Source organism: Tribolium castaneum, chromosome 9, assembly GCF_031307605.1.
Source record: "Tribolium castaneum strain GA2 chromosome 9, icTriCast1.1, whole genome shotgun sequence".
Taxonomy (NCBI): Eukaryota; Metazoa; Arthropoda; class Insecta; order Coleoptera; family Tenebrionidae; genus Tribolium; species Tribolium castaneum.
The window spans coordinates 11,148,695-11,168,832 of NC_087402.1; the positions used below are offsets into that span (position 1 = coordinate 11,148,695).

General features: G+C 32.1%; 1 protein-coding gene across 1 annotated transcript in view; it reads left to right on the top strand.

The window, feature by feature from the left end:
• The window catches only part of oaf (out at first), a 95,795-nt gene that overhangs the window by 58,094 nt on the left and 17,563 nt on the right, over positions 1–20,138 (top strand). Inside the window, exon 3 of the mRNA XM_008194632.3 lies at positions 4,894–5,212. Coding sequence (XP_008192854.1) covers positions 4,894–5,212 — 319 coding nt within the window. The remainder of the gene's footprint in view (positions 1–4,893; positions 5,213–20,138) is intronic.

Sequence of the window (20,138 nt, forward strand, 5' to 3'; positions counted from 1 at the left end):
TTGATGGGTGTCTTTGATCCTGGCGACTGGAGTAGTTGTATTAAATCTGTAGTGCAAGCTCTCACTTTGAAGTCCTTTCACAGAGGAGATTGATTAGACAAATAAACGGACTTTCATTGATGATGATTGCTGCAAATGTGATTAATCGACCCGAAAGCTACATTTGGAGAGGATGGATGTGACGTTTCATCATTACCGCCAATATGTAAAGCACCAGCATCGTATTCTCTTTTATATCGCTGTTAATTAACTTAATTAGATTTATACAGCGGATAATGAGCGTAGTGGAATTACATTCCTCGATAACGGATGATTGTAATTATCGAGGATAAGGCAGGAATACGGTGATTCGATTATTATTAGTCGTCAAGGAAACAATCATCCGTGTGTGCAAGGCACCGAAATCGACTCCATATCCCTTCACAACACACGACACTAAATCTCCCACCGTCTAGCTTACTAGCATATTATTAGGGATTTCGCGTCGACACAATGGATACAATGCTGCCTCCTTGTAACTGGCATATTCTAGGTTAGTCAAAACCGTTCCGGGATCCACTTTCAATGACTTAACGACATAATAAACTTCCGCTCTGTCTTCCTTCAAACTTAAACAGTCGCAATTATCGCATATTATTTATCAAATATTCAGTTTCGCTTCAGAGGTCCTGGATCGATTCGTATGCTCTCTCTATTGTATGGAGATTACGGTAATGGTTGTGGCGTGCTATTGTACACCACGAATTGATGTTATAGACCATCTTTGCGAGCTAATTACTTCACTTGCCGTCGCATTGTGTTTTTACCGACAGCTTTTCTGCCACAATACCTGAAATCCTGGGTTTTTGATCCCACTCTGTTTGTTTCGGCCGCTCGGCCGCACTACATAATTCTAAAGGATTCAAGTAACAGAAGTAGGATTAATAGTGAGGAACGTTGTGGCCCGAATTCGCTCGGAACAGCGTGGCCTAATCCCCACCGGGATCGTTTTGAAAACACATTCTTGATAGGAGGTTAAAAGCTCACTATGGTAATGGGTTTTATTGTTAAAGCTTTTTCAATTGCACGAAATGATAATTAAGTTATGAAAAATTGGGTATAGACGCGATGAAGAAGCAATAAGCCTGGGATAAAGCACTGCACAAGTAATAAAATATTTGGGTAATCCGCAAGGAGAGTTATTGAATTTGAGCCAACAATGGAAGAGAAAACAAATTGTTACGAATCGCGGTTTAAATTTAATAAAGAAACTCTTCGCTGGCGATATTGGTTTAGCTCACTTTATTACAAAATTGCGAATAATAATGATAATAATAACAGAACTTTATTTGAAGGTGGAAGTCTAGCGTGAAGATATTTAACTTAACCGTTATATAATTAAAATTAATAGTTTAGAAAAAAATATAATTAAAACTAATATTTCTTATTGTGGTTAGGTTATTAAAAATATTAAGATTGTGAAAACTTGAACAAAATTAAAAGATCTGAGATATAGAGATGTACGAAACCTAGGTAAAGATAGTTGTCATGTTATAAAGATAATAATAATAAGAGCTGTATGGGAATTTTGTTTTTTATGAAATTTATTTCGTAGAACGAAATAAAAATATTGGTGCTGGTACAGCTGTTCTGTTCTTAAGTATTCTTTAGCCATTTCAATTCGGAAATATACTTATTACTTACTAACTTATTAGAGACGTGATGAAACTTTTTTTCAAATTGTTTCGAATCTTTTACAACCTATAGCACTGACAGCGTCTAGATAAGGATAATAAACTACATACAGCGTGGGTTTTTAACTGGAATAAAATTCATAACTTTCATTTACGCGATTTTGGTGAAAATTGCCGAAACAGGTCAAGTTTTATTTTTCCTTGTCTACTATTTGGTGCATACGGTTTTTGTTTATTTCTTGTCAGAAATGCGTAGTCACCTCTATCTTTTTTTTCAAATGTAATGATATATCAAGTGACACCTCGTATGAAGGCTCTTTTCGCAAGCAATAGATCGCACTATTTGTTTTTATTTTTTTATGGGGTAGGCTATGAAAATATTCAGAAAACAAATAGTGCATTGTATTCCTTGCAAAGTGCTTTTTCATATGAGGTGACACTTGACATAGCGTTACATTAAAAAAAAGTTAGAGGTGGCTGTGCATTTTTTAAAATAGATAAACAAAAACTGCATGCACCAAATGATGTGCAAAGAAATTCAAAACTCGACCTGTTTCTGGAAATTTTAAAAAAATTGCTTATATTCACGTTAAAAATTCTATTCTAGTCAATAATTCTACAATGCTTTAATTTTTTATCACTTGGGCGTTGGCAATATTTAGAAAACAAATAGTGCGTTGTAATGCTTTTGAAGTGCTCTTTCACATGAGGTGTCACACAACATACTTTTTTACATTTGAAAAAAAAAATCATATCCACTAAATGATGGGCAAGAAAATACAAAAAGCGACCTGTTTGTGAAATTTTTACAAAAATTGTCTATATTTAAATTATGAATTTTATTCCAGTTAAAAATTCCACACTGTATACTTAAGCACTAACAGGTAAAGCGTACTAAAAGTTTCAACGACTTATTTTTCTCAATTTGAATTCTAAGATGTGATAAATCCCCAGAACATCCGTAGAGTTAGCGTATGGACAGGAGTTATTAATTAATAACACTCTAATTATGTGGAAGAACTGAAAGCTCGGATAAGACATGCTTGCAATGAACTTGATCCTAATTTCAAACGGAATGCTGTTCAAGGTTTTCATAACAGGATGAGTTATTGTCTAGAACGAGAAGGTGGTCATTTCGAACATTTGTTAAAATGAGCTACTCTCTTACCTGTTATTACTGTTACCTTAATTAATTTCACAAAATAAATTAAAATAAAATTATTAAAGCGCCAATGTCGCATTTTCTATCAAAATTTGCTGTTATAAATTATTCATACAGTTCTAAAAAATAATAGCTAATGTAATTTATACTTCCAATGAAATGAGAGATCTAACCATTAATAACTATTTTGCAATTTTAAAAAACTTATTTAAAAAAATAATTTGGCAAAATACGACGTTGGCGTTTTTATAGTTTTGAAATAGCTGATAGTTGCATAGCAATATTCGCAATGCGTTGATCTATGTTTTTTTCAAACATAGGTAATATTGGATATGTTTATAGTTAAAAACATTCTCTCTACCTCTATTTTTGTTATAATAAATTATATGCTAGTAAGGTGCTACTAAGTATTAATATTAAGCTAATAGAATTAAAAAAAAGTTTCTACTCCTATGAATATTTATAAAACAGGGAAGGTACTAGCAAAAATTAGTATGTTCTTATGAAATCACTAGTCAGATATTCGTTAGACTTATTTCTCTGCAGAAAAATCAGTTTGCTAATCGACGCTATGTTTGTTGTGTCAAGATCTCCAAGAAATTTTAAAATTAGGCGAGACAATTCGGCAGATCCTAATTCCATATAGTTAATGCAGCATTTGCTGATAGAGGATGAAGATAATGGTGGTTCCGGTGAGGTTACAAAAGCTGATTTATCGTTTCAAAATTTTTTACCGAAAATGTATTACGTTGAAAACTGTTGGCTCTAAGTTACAAAGCTTACTAGGGTATATTCGAGTTTTTCAGAGGATTTTTTTATCGATTCTGGACGTTTTGGACGACACCGGCCTCACAGGCAGCCTCTATTTCTAAAATTTTGTCTGGATATATTTCCAAAGGAGTTAATAACTTTAAAACAACTACTAAAATTCGCAGAACATTTTAACTGCACAGAATTTCTTGAATGGAGAATAGAAAGGTTTAACTGTTTTTTTCTGGAAGTACTCGTATCATATCTAGTAAAGTAAAAAAATCTGCATTTAATTGTCTACCAAACAGCAAAAAACCGGGTCAATAGTTGGAGTTGTTACAGTTTGTTTTGCACAAAAAAGTCGAAAACTGTCTGACTTAGGTAAAAGGGCTTCACGTAGTCTTCAATCGATTTTACTTAGGATTTTCTAAACTCCTGGTAATTTCGGGCCCACAAAAAGACGATTCACTGTAAAAAAAATTATTAACTCGAAAATTATTGATTTTAACTGATAATGCTTAGAATATGCAAAATTTTTAGACGATTATTCGTTTATTTCCGGGCATTTTAGGTGACTCCGGATCCACAAAAATAATTACATTTTTCAAATTTTGGCACGGAAGTGCTTAATAAGAAAATCATAAAATGATGGTTTCCGACATAACACTGCCTGAACAAAAATTTAAATACAGAATTCTTTTGGTTTACACTTTAAAATTCAAAATAAAAATAAAAATTATCGATTTTTGAAAAATCTCTCGGTATCAAAGAAAGCAAGTGTCACTAAGTACAAACCTGTGTGATGTAAGTTATCTGGTCTGAAGAATAAACATCTATTTATGAATATGGATTCAAGTACTGTTTACTTTTAGGTTGAACTAATACTTTTTACTAAATACTAATTCCTATAAATATCTGCTTATAAGTTTGTACCCCAGAATATAAGAGTACTAATTCTAAAATTTCAAATTCGTAATAAATGGAATTGAAAATTGAAAAAACGTTGTTTTTTTTCATCAAAACGTGATGGGAGTTAATATTTTTTTAAAATACTTATTTTCGTAAGGAACAAAGATAGGATTCAATACTGTTTGCACTAAAAAGTTGGAAGGAAAATACATAAATCTATGGAAACCCAATATTTAATTTGGAATTAGTACAGTTGTATTCTGGGGTACTACAGAAGTACCTAGATACTCATTTTTGAAATACTTTTAGATCATTGTTTACTTATTATAGTATTTATTTTAGTTTGGTTGTTGTGTATTTGTTAACAAAATTTTGTTAACCATTCTTATTGTGTTCCAGGAGGTGCAAATCCTGAAGGCGCTGATCTTGGGGGAGGAGGAGCGCGGTCAGAGTCAATACCAAGTCGTGTGTTTCATTTTTCACTTCGACAAAGACTCTTTCATTTCATCCGACGCAATGTCGAAATTGCGTCAGAAAAACCCAAGTACGATTCGAACGCCTGAGGAGGACCTCGGCAGAAGCAACTACAGCATGGACTACACCGTCGTTTTGCCTCACTCTGGTCTCATCTCCCCCTTCGTCGCCGATCTGTGTGCAGAAGCAGGCGAAGCGACCTACACCAGACACGCAGACTTGGTATTATGGGCAGCTGCTCAAGGTAATCCCTTAACTTTTCCACGGTTCACCTCGAACACATAAATCACCGGAGCATAAAATTATACTCCGAACTTGCCAAAACGTATAAATCAGTAAAAAATCCATCATTCCGTCTCGCTTGAGTTATGGCTGTTTCGTACGAGTTGTCTTTCCTTTACTTAGTTAAGGAAACGTCACAACTTCGGCATCTGCTTTAACTTATCACGACGACACCGCAGCCGGAGCTGTCACCGTTATATTTCAGCTTGATGTATGATGTCTATATTAGGGTTTCGGAGCAAATATTAGCGTTTTATTTCGCCACATTCCAAGAAGTGTGGGCGCATTCCAGCCAAGAGCTTTTTTACAACCATAATCGACCCCCAACCGTTTTTATTCAACTATTCCAACTTTGCTGGCGTCTTATTTAGTAAGGATACATAATGAAATCATAATTAGTGAGCTGAGTTGCAAGAATTCATGGATTAAACGAGATCTCACTAAACTATTCAACAATTTCGAACATTTCACAATTCTCGAGCTTGGGACGAACTTAAACCCAAATCCTTGTAAAGTGCATCAGGATAATATTGACGTTACACATTTAATCAAAGTTATCAAACTCAAATAACCACAATTGAATTGTCTGGCTACAACTAAACCCAGAAACATTATTGGCCTTTTTCACTTGAACGTTTATCGTATTTATTATTTACAAGTCACGAAAATTTTACAACGTCTGCATTTTTGTTGCTTTGTACTTATTGGGTCACGAAAAGAATACCAATTTTTATATTTTTATGCAACTGTAGTAAAGCAATGAAACGTTCTCCGGTAAATAATGGTGACATGCGATTTAGCTTTTTGTATCGTAAATGACATATTGAACAATAATAAATGGGTGTCATTATTGTAGTGTATGTAATACTTTGAATGTCCTGTATTGCGTTTTTATTTCCAACTTGTCAGATTGGAATAAGGTTTCAAGTCATTTGTTAGAAATATCGACAAAACGTTTTTGTCTTACCTGTGTTATTATTACAACACAAAATAAATTTTACGTTTAGTGTCTGAAGCAAAAACATGGTCTGTGGATAGAAAAAAAACTCAAAGATGCTTCATCTGCGAATAAAATACTAAAAGCTTTGAGATAAACAGAATTCAATTAAGAACCACTGCTGAATAACCCGCACAATTTCTGCGTGCGTCTTGTAAAAAATGTAATTCTCTTCGAAGCCCCCGTCTGGCTTAAATGGATCCCAAGACTTCTCTAATGTCAAAATTAGCGACTTAATGAAGTGGGTTCCTAATTGCGCCAAGGCAGGATGTTCAATTTTCAGCTTGGAAAATGTCGCTTATCTGTTTTTTTTATACTTACCTAAAATAACCTCGTATTACTCGAGGGACTTTGTCCTCACTTGGCGAATTAATTCTTCCCGTGTTAACATAATACCGCTCTTCAAAAAATAGCATTTCATTATGAAAGCTAATTAAAATTAATTGCTCTCGAGGGAAAGTTTTAATATAATCTAATATAAATGTCAATGGCTAATCACCCAACACATTAAACAATCCGCCATCTTGAGCTTTAGCTAATTTAAAACTTGTCAACCGCCTCTAGAAAGGTGTCTGAAGTTGGGTGCGCAATTATGTATACTGGGTGACTCTGTCCTAGGCGAATTGTAAAATTAAGCGCATTTATAATACGCCTAATTTTACAATTAGCCTACGACAAATCTACTAAAAGTATATTTTTGCTATACTCTCTCAAAAACTAATAATCACTAAAAATTCGGCGTTTCTTATTAAATGGCTGCGAATTTTTTTAGAATTTATTTACAATTTTTTGTAACTAGAACTAATTAATTAATTAATTACTTTAAAGTAGCTCCAAAAATTGTTGTTTCGGTAGCCACCCAAAAAAATTAGTTAAGTAAAAATTGAAAATTTTAAAACATAACCGCAATTTTTGCTTCTAGTTATAATTTTTCTAAGAATTTTTGTTCATAAACGATATATTCTCATATTTTTAATTGTATTGACATTTGTATTCTTAATTAATTTATTTAGATTTAAGGAAGAGTATAAAAAATCTGTAATAATTCGCATACATAGAGTAAAACATTTTTTTCTATTTCGCATGAACAAATGCAATTTGTGCAACTGTTGTCATCGGAAACAGTTAGACACAATTTCTTTTTCTCTCATTAAAGCAGTAACTTTTTTCTTCATGATGAGATGGATTGGTAACGAATTTCTGTCTGCTTGTGTCATTTCATCTCATTCGTCATGATTACCAACCCAAAATATCAAAAATGATTTAAACAATGAAATTAAATAAATAAAGGCGAAATAGAAAAATAGCGTAATACACTCGTTATTCAAGACATCTTGTCAAACTCGTTCTTTTAGAACGCTTCGCTCGTCATGCTCCAAACCCTCTCTTTCGACAATATATTGTCTTGTACAACTCGTATAATAATATAATATTTTGTACTTTGGTTTCACAAATTATTCATTGTGAAACTGAAAATACTTTCACGAAGAGAACTTTTGTGCAACTCCTTTTAATGATTACGCCTTAACATGTCGGCTTCACCGGCATGTTAATTTTACTTTCAAGTTTTTCTCCGGTTTTTTAATGTGAATTTTATTTAATTTCACATTTAGTCATTAACTTTAACATACTATACACAGAGGTTACAACATATTTTATTATTTTCCAATTGTTTAATTGTAGTTTGACTAATGATAGGGATTGTGTGTCCTCAAATCATCTTTCATGAATTTTAATATACAGGGCTTTCATTTCAAGAGGAGCCAGTTTCAGTAACATTTAACATTAAGCAAATCTATTTTTTAGCAAAAACAGGTCGATTAGGATCGCGAGGGGGAAGTTCAAAACCAACATTACTTGCATTTTTGGTTTCATCCTTTAATTCTTAGCCACCCCTACTTTAAAATTTTAAATAGCACCCACTTCTTTTAAAGTTTTGGATTGGGAAGAAAATTGCGTATCTAACTGTCAAAGAAAAAAATTTATGTCGATTCGTTTTTTAGTTAAGGGTGGTTATATTTTTGAAATTTTTAATCGTAGTAGACCATGATTTGAAGCCAATTTTATTTTAATAAAAAAATGTGAATTAGGGAGGAAATGAGAGTTTAAAATCAACATTAGTAACATTTTAACTTAAACTGTAACTTAACTTTTAACTTAAAAAATGTGTGCTTTTACGGTTAAATCAACTTTTTATCCTCTTTCCAAAAATATTTCAAAAAGTTGGAGGTGCTACTTTTTAAATATTAAAATTTTAAACTAAGGGAGGTTTGAGACCATGGGTTGAAATCGAAAAAGTACTTTATCTTGGATCCGAATTGTCTTATCGCATCTCTAATTGACAAATTTCTTATTTAATTTTAAATGAAATTGCTTTGAATCAAAGGCTACTACGACTATAAATTTCAAATATAAAACTATTCCTAACTAAAAAACATTTTTTTCCTTTCCGAAAATGTTTCAAATAGTAGGAGATGTCATTTAAAATTTGAATGTAGGAGTGGCTAACGACTAGGGGATGAAACCTAAAATGTTAATAATGTTGGTTTTAAACTCTCTCACGGCATCCCTAATCGGCAATTTTTTTATTAAAATTAAATTGGCTTTAAATCATGGACTACTACGACTAAAAATTTTATAAATATAACCACGCTTAACTAAAAAACGAATCAACAAAAAAACTTTTTTTGACCCTTTGATACGCAAATTTTTTTCTTTTTCCTGTAACCTTGCAAGAATTTAACGTGCAAGTAGACATTTTCATTATCCTTTTCAATTAACTTTTAATTACATGACCACTGCAAAATAAAATGAATCCGTCATTCAGTGGCTTTGACAGACTCTGGGGCATAAACCGTTCACGATGGAGATATGGTCTCAATGACGTTTTCAAAGAAAATCTAATTTTCTACAATTTTTTTTTAAACATTTTTCTTTCGTATTCGCAGCGTTTTAAAAATATGGGTTGAAGCCCAAATTTTGAATTTTAAATAGTCAATTTTGTTGTTATGTTTCTTATGAAAATTTTAGTCCTCAGTTTTTCTGTTTGTAAAGAGTGCAAAGCTCAACATTTGTGCTTATTTTTTTTTTCAAGCAAATAATGAATCGGTTGATTTTAATTAATTTAAAACTATTTGGCACTCGATGCGCCTTCATTTTACATACTCTACCGTACTAATTTTTGGGGCTCAGAAAATCCTGGGATTTTTTCTTGTTTCGTCTCCTAAGTTATATTCTTCCGTAATTTTGACCTATAAGGGTTGCAATCAACACTTCAGAAAATAGTTTGACAGTGTACTAAAATTCAAAACTATAACTAAAGGTTTTAATATTATGTTATGACGTTATCAGCAAAAGAACAAATTTCGCACCTACAATGTAAGTTTGCTTCGATTTTTCGTAAGAATTTTTGCGCTGTTATTCCAAATAATGTACCCTGCTTGTTATTGATCTATCTGTTTAACGTCTTATTGCTCATACACATTTATTTTTGACGTGTACTTTTTGTTTTGTAATCCCTTTTGTTGATTTGTAAACACCTGCTTGGTTTCTAAATTGTCCCATTGTTATACTGTGGCAATCAATCCAAAAGTGTTTAAGGTTGTTATTTATAATATTCTAAATTCTGTTTTGTTTGCGAGAGTTAAAAGAGTTAAAACGTTTTGGTGTTATTTTGTAATGTTTTTGACTCTGTATTTTATGCGTTTACTTACAAACAAAGAATTCTGTCTTACAAATTATGTACTCACCAATATCTGAAAAAAGTTGAAAATATGTTTTCTTTAGTGAGGGGCTGAAACATGAAGCAAGCCCCCAAGTGCATCCAAGTTTTAAAGGATCTGCTAACGTCCGACAGAGATTCAACCCGGAGCATTCCGTTCAATTTTAAATGAAATTATCCGGAACTATACAACAATTTGGAGCGTTTCAGTGCCATCAGCGCTTCCGAGACGGCTATCTTAACCCCGAATGCATTGATGTAACGCATCGGGATCAAAACCCGGCCTCATTCCAAACAATCCAATTAGGAAAAGTTGCGCTTGTGACGTTTGTAATAACACCGAAATGAATATGTAAACACGCACCCCCAGATTCAATTCTAGAGGAACAGATGCAACCGAATGATTTATTACAAGTTAAAAAGTCATTTAAGTATCATTACAGGCACATTGTTACCTCAATTTGACGTCTGCTGGTATTGAAAGCGGTATCTTATCGTAGTCGCAATAATTCTCGCCACCTGAAACTCCACAGGTGAGTTATGGATCGGCTTGTAAAATTGTGCGAGCTACGAGGGCAAAATAAAATAACTACATACGCGAAAATTTATATGCAAATATGGTGTTGTACTTTGCGCCATTATTTGTTTGCATTATTCATTAGAAAGTGGGACGATGAAGAATTATCGAACCTCGGCGGGTAATACCCTCTTTAAAAATGAATTTCAAACAGACGGAGGAGTGAGGGATAATTTCGAAATGGAACGCTGGAACTGGACGTGTTTGTGCTCATATTGTTGTAATTGCTGGACACTTTAATTATTCACGAACAATTTGTCGGATGGCATTGTGGGCACTAGTTCCACAGTCGGAGGATTTATTTTCCGTGTTTAACGTTTTGCTTAAAATTATTTGATTTGAATCATTTCCGGCTGTGTTGTGTGAAAAAGCGCGCCATAATCGATACACTCTGGCCTTAATTATAGTCGTTATCGTAATGAGCGGCTGTTGTATCAACATGTGAAACGTATCACAGCAGGGCTTTTCACTTTGCTGCATCCATAATAAAAGCCCGGTGGACAGTTTCATCGAATCGGATCAATTACCGCTGCTGGTACCTCGGAATTGTGGAGGCGCCCTCAGCGTGATGAAGTGCGTCGATTTCCCCTCGACGCACAAATTAAACATGTTCTTTGAAAGGAGGTGTTGGAGGAGTCGGAAGCTGGATATTTATTTTGTGGGATGCCGCGACGTTTCGGGTTGAAATTTGAGCCGCTTCGAAGGCACGTACTAGAGTCTAGATTTCCTACATAATTTCGCACTCTGTAGGTATCTAAAACATTTAGCATTAGGTCGTAATGTGGCAATAACTGAGGGATGTAACGGTAATGCAACCGCAGGGATTAATAGGGCACACATGCGCAAATTGGTTCGCTTGCCGCAAAGTCCCCGCTTTAATGAGCTCTTCGTATGCGATGGAACGCATTAAATCGAATTCCACTCCGAAATTTAAATAAACTTATTTATTGGAAACGGAATAGTTGCGAACCTGGGGAAATTTCCAAGAAACTTTTATTTGCGTCCGATATTCATAAAATCCTAATCTCTTGAGATAGTTTCAGTAGGGTAACAATGTTGATCCGTAAAAATATATTTACCCTTAAGTTCCGATCCAATGAATAAGAATTTTAGCTACAGATCAGATATTCCATCTTAACGGACGGGATACTGCACAAAAGTTAAATTTTATTTTCAGTTTTCAGTGTAAGTAGAATTGAATTTTTTATAAAGGAACTTATTAATATAGTGGCGGTCAGCTCGATTTGCGTGTGCGTCATCAATTTCATTTTTTCATTACCAACACAAAGCTATAAAAAATTATCAAAAACAATGCAAATTTAAACAGCTAGGGGCTATCTAAGGGTGGTATCCTTGAACATTAATTTACATGTGCACTTCGACAACACCGTCAAGTGTCACGAATTTGTCAACCTGACATTGACAGTAAATTATAGACGTCGTCGCATGGTTGTCGAAAGTGTTATCGGTGTTAATCGCAAGTATTTTCCGTTCGTTTATTGTGTTTTGTGATTTGCGTTTCGTTAGGTTTTTGATTCTGCGTTTATTAGTTCTTGTTTTGTGAATCTGTATTTTTTGTAACAACCCATAATTTAAACACTTCGTAACCTCAAAAAATATTTGATAGTTTGTCACCGCTATGCCCCTGCTATGTAAACGTAGTGACAGAAATGTCAGATGACGCACACGCAAACGGAGCTGAGCGCTACCATACTAATCAAACTGTTTGCAACCTACAATTAGAGCCACATTTGTAAATTTTTTAAAACGATCAGGAAAATATACAAGTTGATCACTGACGGAACACAAAAGTGACTTCACATTTTATTGTTAAACAATCGCCATACAATGCTGCCAATTTAAAATGTACTAATTTCAACAATTATTTTTAAGGTAAACGGTAAAATCAATTGAAACTTTTGAAACTACAAAATCGAAGAATGAGGCAGTGTGTAACGATTTTTATTTAATTTACTTTTTGTTTACACATAACGGATGGGACATAACGAATGGGAATTTATTCAGACAGATTTTATTTATTAAATATATTTAACATTATCAAAATTTAACAGTGTTAAACATTTTTGGTCTTGTTTCACGAGGAAAGAAGTAAGAACAACATTTATATGTTTACAGTACAAGACGGGACAGCAAAATTTACGGAGACAAATTTACTTACAGATTTCCATTTTCTATCCTACCAAAAACAAGAAACCACTCTTAAAAATATTCAACAGTTGTAGTAACATAGCTGTCAACAATATTTTGTTATTACCTACTAGGCAATTTATATAAACTTTAGAATCTAATATATTGAATTACTTCAATTTAAATGATTCCTCTCCCATTTTAAATCTACACTCTTTTGTTGCAAAATACTAAAAACAAACAGTCTTGTATTTTAAAAGAAACTTAACATTACTACAGATTTTACTAAATTATTTTTTTTTAATTTTGGTGTCAGGTTGCATTATTCTTGGGGTGAGATAGAACTTTAAAAAAGCACCATACTGTTTATTGAAAGATTATTTTGCGCGTTTAGATTGGTAAACAATTTTATCTGTCAACAGTGTAAGCCAACGAGTATGCTTACATTCATTTTACAATATGCTAAACTTTGCTGTTGTCTATGCATCAGAAATAATTATATGTACTAACAGATTTAGTAAATGGCCTCCAAGGGATACAATATCTCTTATTAAAAAGAATAACACATTGTATAAAATATTAGGAACATTTATTTGGAAGTTACTCAAATTAGTCAAAAGTATGGTTTGTAATGATTACAAAATGTTACACAGTGAGATTTTATGTTATTGAACAGTAGGGTTTTTATAGAACTGACATGGCCTTTTTAAAACTAAACATAGGAGAATACAATTAATAGTGTTTTGTGTGTTATGTAATGTTCAGACAAATAAACTCTCTACCATATAATACAGAAGATACTCTAATAATGTCTTGATATGATTTTTTTTAATCTGAACACAGGATTGATACTGTTATGTGTTTTATGTGATGTCAAGTAAAATAAAATCCTCAGTGTATACTGGAAACATAAATTTTAATTTCAAATATTAAAAAAAATCTGTTGGTATTCCTAGTTGTATGAGTTAAAATTAGTTTGTGCGACCCAACATCTATTTGTGACATGTTAGCAGCTTATTTTCAGAACGTATACTCAAACCATACCACAAAAAATAACTAACTCTGATATATTCTCAAATAATAACGCGCTCGATTCTACTACTAGAGTTACAACGAAGTTTTTAACAAGCTTTCCAATTTAAGTAATAATTTAACTCCTGGACCTGATGGTATGTATATCTGCATATTTGGTCGAAAACTGTTTTCCTACATTAGCGTGGCCGATCACCGTACTCTTTCAGTTATCTCTAGACACTGGAACTTGCTCTACTCCATGGAAATCTTGTTTTATTACAGCAATTTGCAAATCTGACTGAAAAAACAATGTAAAAAACTTTAGCCGTTATAAGTACTTTGTTCAAAGTTCTAGATTTGACTGTCTTCGAATGATTAATCCAAACGTTTAGAAACATTACTAGGTACCTCTTATCAGCACGGCTTTTTTCCCAATAAATTGAAGCACTACAACATTTTTTTTCGATTATACCAAATTGTTGTTAACTAAATTACATGTCTATGTTGTAACATGCAATATCTGTTGTGGATCAAATTTTACCTGTTTAATTTATATATAAATAGTCAATATAGATGGATATCTGCCATAACCAGTAAAGGTTTCTTCTGGTGTGCCACAAGTTAATCATTTGGGGCCTATATTATTTGTGCTATTTATTAATGATATCACAACGTGTTTTATCTATCGCCACATTTTGCTCTTTGCAAATGATTTGAAACTCTTTTTAAAGTTAACAGACATTCATGATTCTTTTAAAATTTAGAACGATTTTAATAATTTGAACAAATAGTGTTCTGATAACAATGTGCAATTAAATACAACATGTAGTCAATTTCATTTAGTAAAAGTGAAATTACACTGAACACACCTTATCATATTAACCACGACGAATTGTTTAAATGTGACTTAATACTGACCTTGGTGTCCTTATAGACTCTGAACTAAATTTCAACCTTCATATAGATCGTGTTGTTTCTGATAGTTTTTGTATTTCTGGTTTTATTAGAAGACAGTGTAAAGACTTTAATAGTGTATTATCAAACGGGTTTTATAAGACATTCTATTGTGGCATGAATGAGTGTCTTATAAAACGAGTGTAATATACTATTTTTTCTACTTTTAATTTTTGTTGTTTATTTTTCTTTAGCTTAACTTATCAAAATCTGTTCAAAACTATTTTCTCTTAATTTTGTTGATTATTCTGGCTTTGTGAAACTACTTTCGGTTTCACAATGAACATTTTGTGAAAACAAAGTAGAAAAAAATATGTTAATAACCAAATTATTTGGTTCACTTGTTCTACCGCAATTTTTTACAACTTCTGTAGGTAAGGACTGTTGTTTATGTAAACAAAAAAAAATTTTCTTATGGCTACTCTCTGTAGCCGCCTGAAGATGACCTTAATATAGTGTCAAATCCCGGGTTGGTACTAATTGTGTGGTACGGATTTTTAATTTATTATCTATAAAAATTGTAAATTTTATTCTTCTAAAACTAAAAACTAACTAAAATTATCTTTCGTATTTTGACAGACTGTACCTAGTTGTCTGTTGTACCGGAATATTAAATACTAATTTTCACTGGACCAACTAACCTTAGAGAGTAGTACAGCTAGGTATATCAACACAATTTCTAATAATATTGACCTTTTTTGTTGTAGCGACAAAACTTGAAAGATTTTTACTTTCTTTAAAACTTATTATTCTTGAAGTCTACGTTTTCTGTTATTATTTGTTATTGCTATATTACTTCTCATAATATTTTTTTATTTTTTTACTTTTTTTACGAAAGCTCTGTACTTACTTTTGAGTTCTCAATTATCTGAAACCGCTTTATTGTACATAAAATAAAGAATTTATTTTCCTAATCAGTGGCGTATTTATGGAACTCTTTGCAAGGTATTGACGTAGACTTTTGAAAACTGAACACAGGGTAATACAATTAATAGTGTTTTGTATTATGTAGTGTTTATCGAAATAAACTCTTTACCAAAAAATACAGGAGATCTAAGAACTCTAGTAATGTATTGATATGAATTTGATAAAATTGAACATGGATTGGATTAATAATGTTATGTGATGAAATAGAAACCTTAGTGTAGGTATGTATTTTGGCAATAAAGTTATTATTTATTAGTCGACGAGTTATTGGCTCCTCCCGAAAAGTTTTATGTTTTGCGATTATTTGACTAGCGTCAGAGCAAACATATTAAATTAGTGTAGGGAAAGCGTAGGTCGAGACGAGAGTTTTGCTGCTAATTAATTACAGACACATATCTCCGAGAGGAATGGTATTAGTACCTGCAGATAAGGGAACGAGCGACGAAAACGTTTATGGCCGTCACAAAAGGACTAATCTCAATGAATTAAATCCATCGGGTTCAAGAGTTAAATTCTGTTTCGTTTTTCTTCTCGACGGAAGAAAAGTGCCCTCTAATTGAGTTTTATAAGATTGCCGCACTTATACACAGCTATTAAATGATATAATACAGTGTAAGGATTATTTAGTAAGCTTCTGTCTCGGAGGAATGCGCCTCTGAAGTGATTTATCGTCCACTCGCCGAGGTTAGGCGTCGACTCGTATTCATCATCTGTCTAATTTTCCAGACTATTGCGAATTCACCACACAAAATATGAAGTGCAAGGCCGGATATGCAAACGAATAAAAAAATAACTTAATTATGATGTAGCACTTTGACGCTAAAAGGATTGAAAATATAATTTCTAATGGATGAACATTATCGCAAAGTGAAAAATTTAAAGCAAGTGGTAGAAAAAAGAACAGACGAAGCGTTTTATGCAAAACAGAGGAATATAATAAAATTGGCAACCTAATCACCTGACGTTTGATTGATTTTTACCTTCTCTTTTTTTCAATTTTTATTTGTCGGTTAACAGGCTATTTTTGCAACTAGAACGTTTGAAACTTTGAACCAGCGTTCGCTTTATTCCACTCCTTTTGACAGTATTATTTTAAATTCAAAATCATTTAAAACGTGTTCTACCACAAAGCTTTGTCACATACGAGTACATTTTATCAATCTATTCGATTTAAAGTATATTTTCAACAACCAGGGGCTATATTTTTGTGTTTGGCTAGTTGGAGTTTTTAATGATCAAGTTGCTAGAAGTTTTTAGTTTGTAGCGAGTTCTCATAGATAATAAAGGTTCAGTGAGACTGACACTAAAGCGCTTTCACCAGAAGATGAAACTTTTACAATTTGTTGGAGGACTTTACTTAAACTTAAAAAGCTGCTACTTTGCTTTTTTATTATCTTTTTGCGAAAACGTGAAATAATTCTCAAATGGAAACAAGTAAATTATTTGCTTGTAAGGGTCATGGCGAGACATCGATTTGCGATAAAAATCGTCTGTTCGTGCCGTCAATATCATTTGAAGTTCTCGCTAATGCAAACTGGATTACAAAATTGGTGGAGGCGCCGGGCAAAGGCCTCCCTTTCGTGACTTGTAACTAATAAAGAAAACACAATTTGATTTGTTCGTTTGTAGCTTTCGCCTACTTTTAATTTAGATGTTAATTATTTTATTTATGTTACATTGTTGATACAACGTCCTGTGCAAACAAACGCTCGTCATGGCATATAACATGCAAAACATGTAAATAAACGAATTTCCAAGTGAAGGAAAAATTACTAATTAAAATTACAAATATAAAAATTGTGTATTGTTTACATGAAGTCGTTTCAGTTTATTCACATTTTATGCAAATTTCTTGAATGTTAATTAATAATAATAACAAACACATTCTGCCGCAAGTCGTTTGTTTTATCTTGATTGCGTATAACCTAGTTATACAGGGTGATTCTTTTAGGGGCTATATTAGAAATGTTTTAACTCCTCATATGGCTAGAGCTTCAACATTTACCTAAATTTTTGCTACTTATCTGTCTTATTTTTGACATATGTCAACTATTTTGTTAATATTTTTATTTGCAGGGGTTATGTAAAATATCGAAACTCTTGAACTCTTTGCGATAAGAGAATATTTTCTTGTATTCGATAACCGAAAGTTCGAGGAGTCTTCTAAATTTTCAAAATTGTCAACTGTCAAAACTCAAGGCTGCTTTGATTTATTTTTTCAAAATAGTTATCAAAAAACTGCTATTACTCAGTTTTTTCTCAAAGACATTTATGGTGACTTTTGTCAATACGTCCCATACCTAACTCTTACAATTTTTGGAAATAATCACAAAAAATAGTTATTTATTTACCGAATTTGAATGTAAGTCGGACGCTTTATTGACGAGTGGTTTTTTAAACGTCGAGTGATAACGAGAGGTTGGTCATCTACAAGGTGAAATAATTGAACCGATTTATACGAAACCGAAGTCAATACAACATTTTATTCTTCGAATTAGACTCAACAAGGCTTAAAATTACTTTAACAATAATCTGACATTTCGTATTGAGAAAAGCCAAAACTTTCTTACACAGGAGAAAAGTTGTAAATTTTGACAGTGTTGAAGGGTAAACCGATTTTATTTTGTAATTTTCGTCGTTAATCAAGTAGGCCTTGTAAAATGGTTAACAATTGTTACACAAATCGAACATTTTTTTAATTAATAACACAACATTATCCTGTTTTTTTAAATTCTACTCGATTAAAAATTAAACTAATGAGTTAAAATCTGTTTTTGCGATTATTTCTGAAACTGTAAGAGATAGATATAGGAGACGTTGATAAAATTTTCGATAAAAATCGACGTTCTTTTGATTGCCATTAAAATAACAAGGTCATTCCATTTGAAAAAAACTGTATTATAATATTTTTTTTCTACTTTGGTTTCACAAATTATTCATTGAAAGAAAACTTTTGTGCAACTCTTTTTAGTAAATTTTTAGGAGTTGTATTGGTAGTACTGTGCTGGGCGTCAGTCATCACTATAATCTAGTGTGTGATCTGTCAACAGCGTCAAGTCGTTTATTGATAAAACCCGAATCATTAACAAAATTAAGAGAAAACAGATTTTGATAAGTTAGACTAAACAAAAACAAACAACAAAAATAGAAAGGAGAGAAAGTAATATTTTTGTACTCGTCTTATAAAACTTGTTTAATAATATACTATTTAATAATCATTTTCAAAAAATCATAGTATAGCCTTACAATTTGACAGTTTAAATTCTAAAAATTTCAGAAGACTTTTTGAACTTTTGGTTATCAAATGCAAAAACAATTATTTACTTATTAATATTATAAAGAGTTGACGAGCTTTGATATTTTGAATGAAACCCCGCAAATTAAAATTTCTATAAAAATTTTAAACATGTTTAAAACTATTACAGATAAGTACTAAAAACTATGGTACATTGTACCCAGTTTCAAAAGACGAATTCAAAAATTTAAAAAAACACTGCATCGTTTTTTACTAATAAATGAATTTAATGTGTATCAGTAGAATATAGTCTAATACTGAAATCGAAAAAAATTGGTGACGTCAAGTTTTTTAAATATTTATTATAAAGTATCATATTTGACAATTTTTGCAGACTGTTTCTTCTTTTGTACTATTAAAGTCAGTTTATTTTAATGTAGGTTAGTAAACGAACAACAAATTTTTATTCCAAAAACCTTAATAACACTCTTCATAATTAGGCTTTAATCACAAACATAGGAAAAGTTGTTCGGGTTTAATTTACATTCACCTGTTAATATTTTAAAGCAAATACAATATTCAAAAATTTGTTAAACACGCCTATAACGAATGCCAAAGATACTACAAATCCAAATTATCAATCAAGAATGATTGGTTCAAAACTTTTGAAAACTTATAAGTGACAGATTGATTTTTTTGCACTGATTACTCTCAGTTTCTCTTATTGGCAAAAGCATTAATTGGCTAACATAAAGTCGAATTTTTTTATAATCAACTGTCTAAGAGCCGTCAGATTGGCATTATCATAAATAGTAATTTTTTTGAATTAAGGTTGCTGTAATTTTTTACCTGGTAAATTCAATTTCCAAATTTTTCAAGTTGTTTTAAATTTAAAACACGTACAACAACACATTTAGTAATTTTAGACCACCTTTAGACTAACGAATTAACGATTAACACTAACGTCCAGTTTTCAAAAATGTCAAATATGGTGTTAAAAATGTCGATTACAGAATACAGCCAGTTTCAAAAGTGGTTGGACATGAACTTTTAGGGTGATATAGTCTGGTCTTTATCAGAATTTTGACACTGACAGTTGATTATATAAAAAAGTTAACTATACTTGTATCCTAAAAACCATGGAATTTAAATCTTGAAAAAAACGTTAAGCAATTGATCGCTTAAGTTCCACAGGTTTTATTTTAATTTTACTACAAACAAAAGTTGTTTAGGCTTTTGAAGATAATTTGGTTGTACATAGAATGGTCGATTTGGATCGTATACAAAATTTGAAAGTTCTAGCTGTATTAATTAG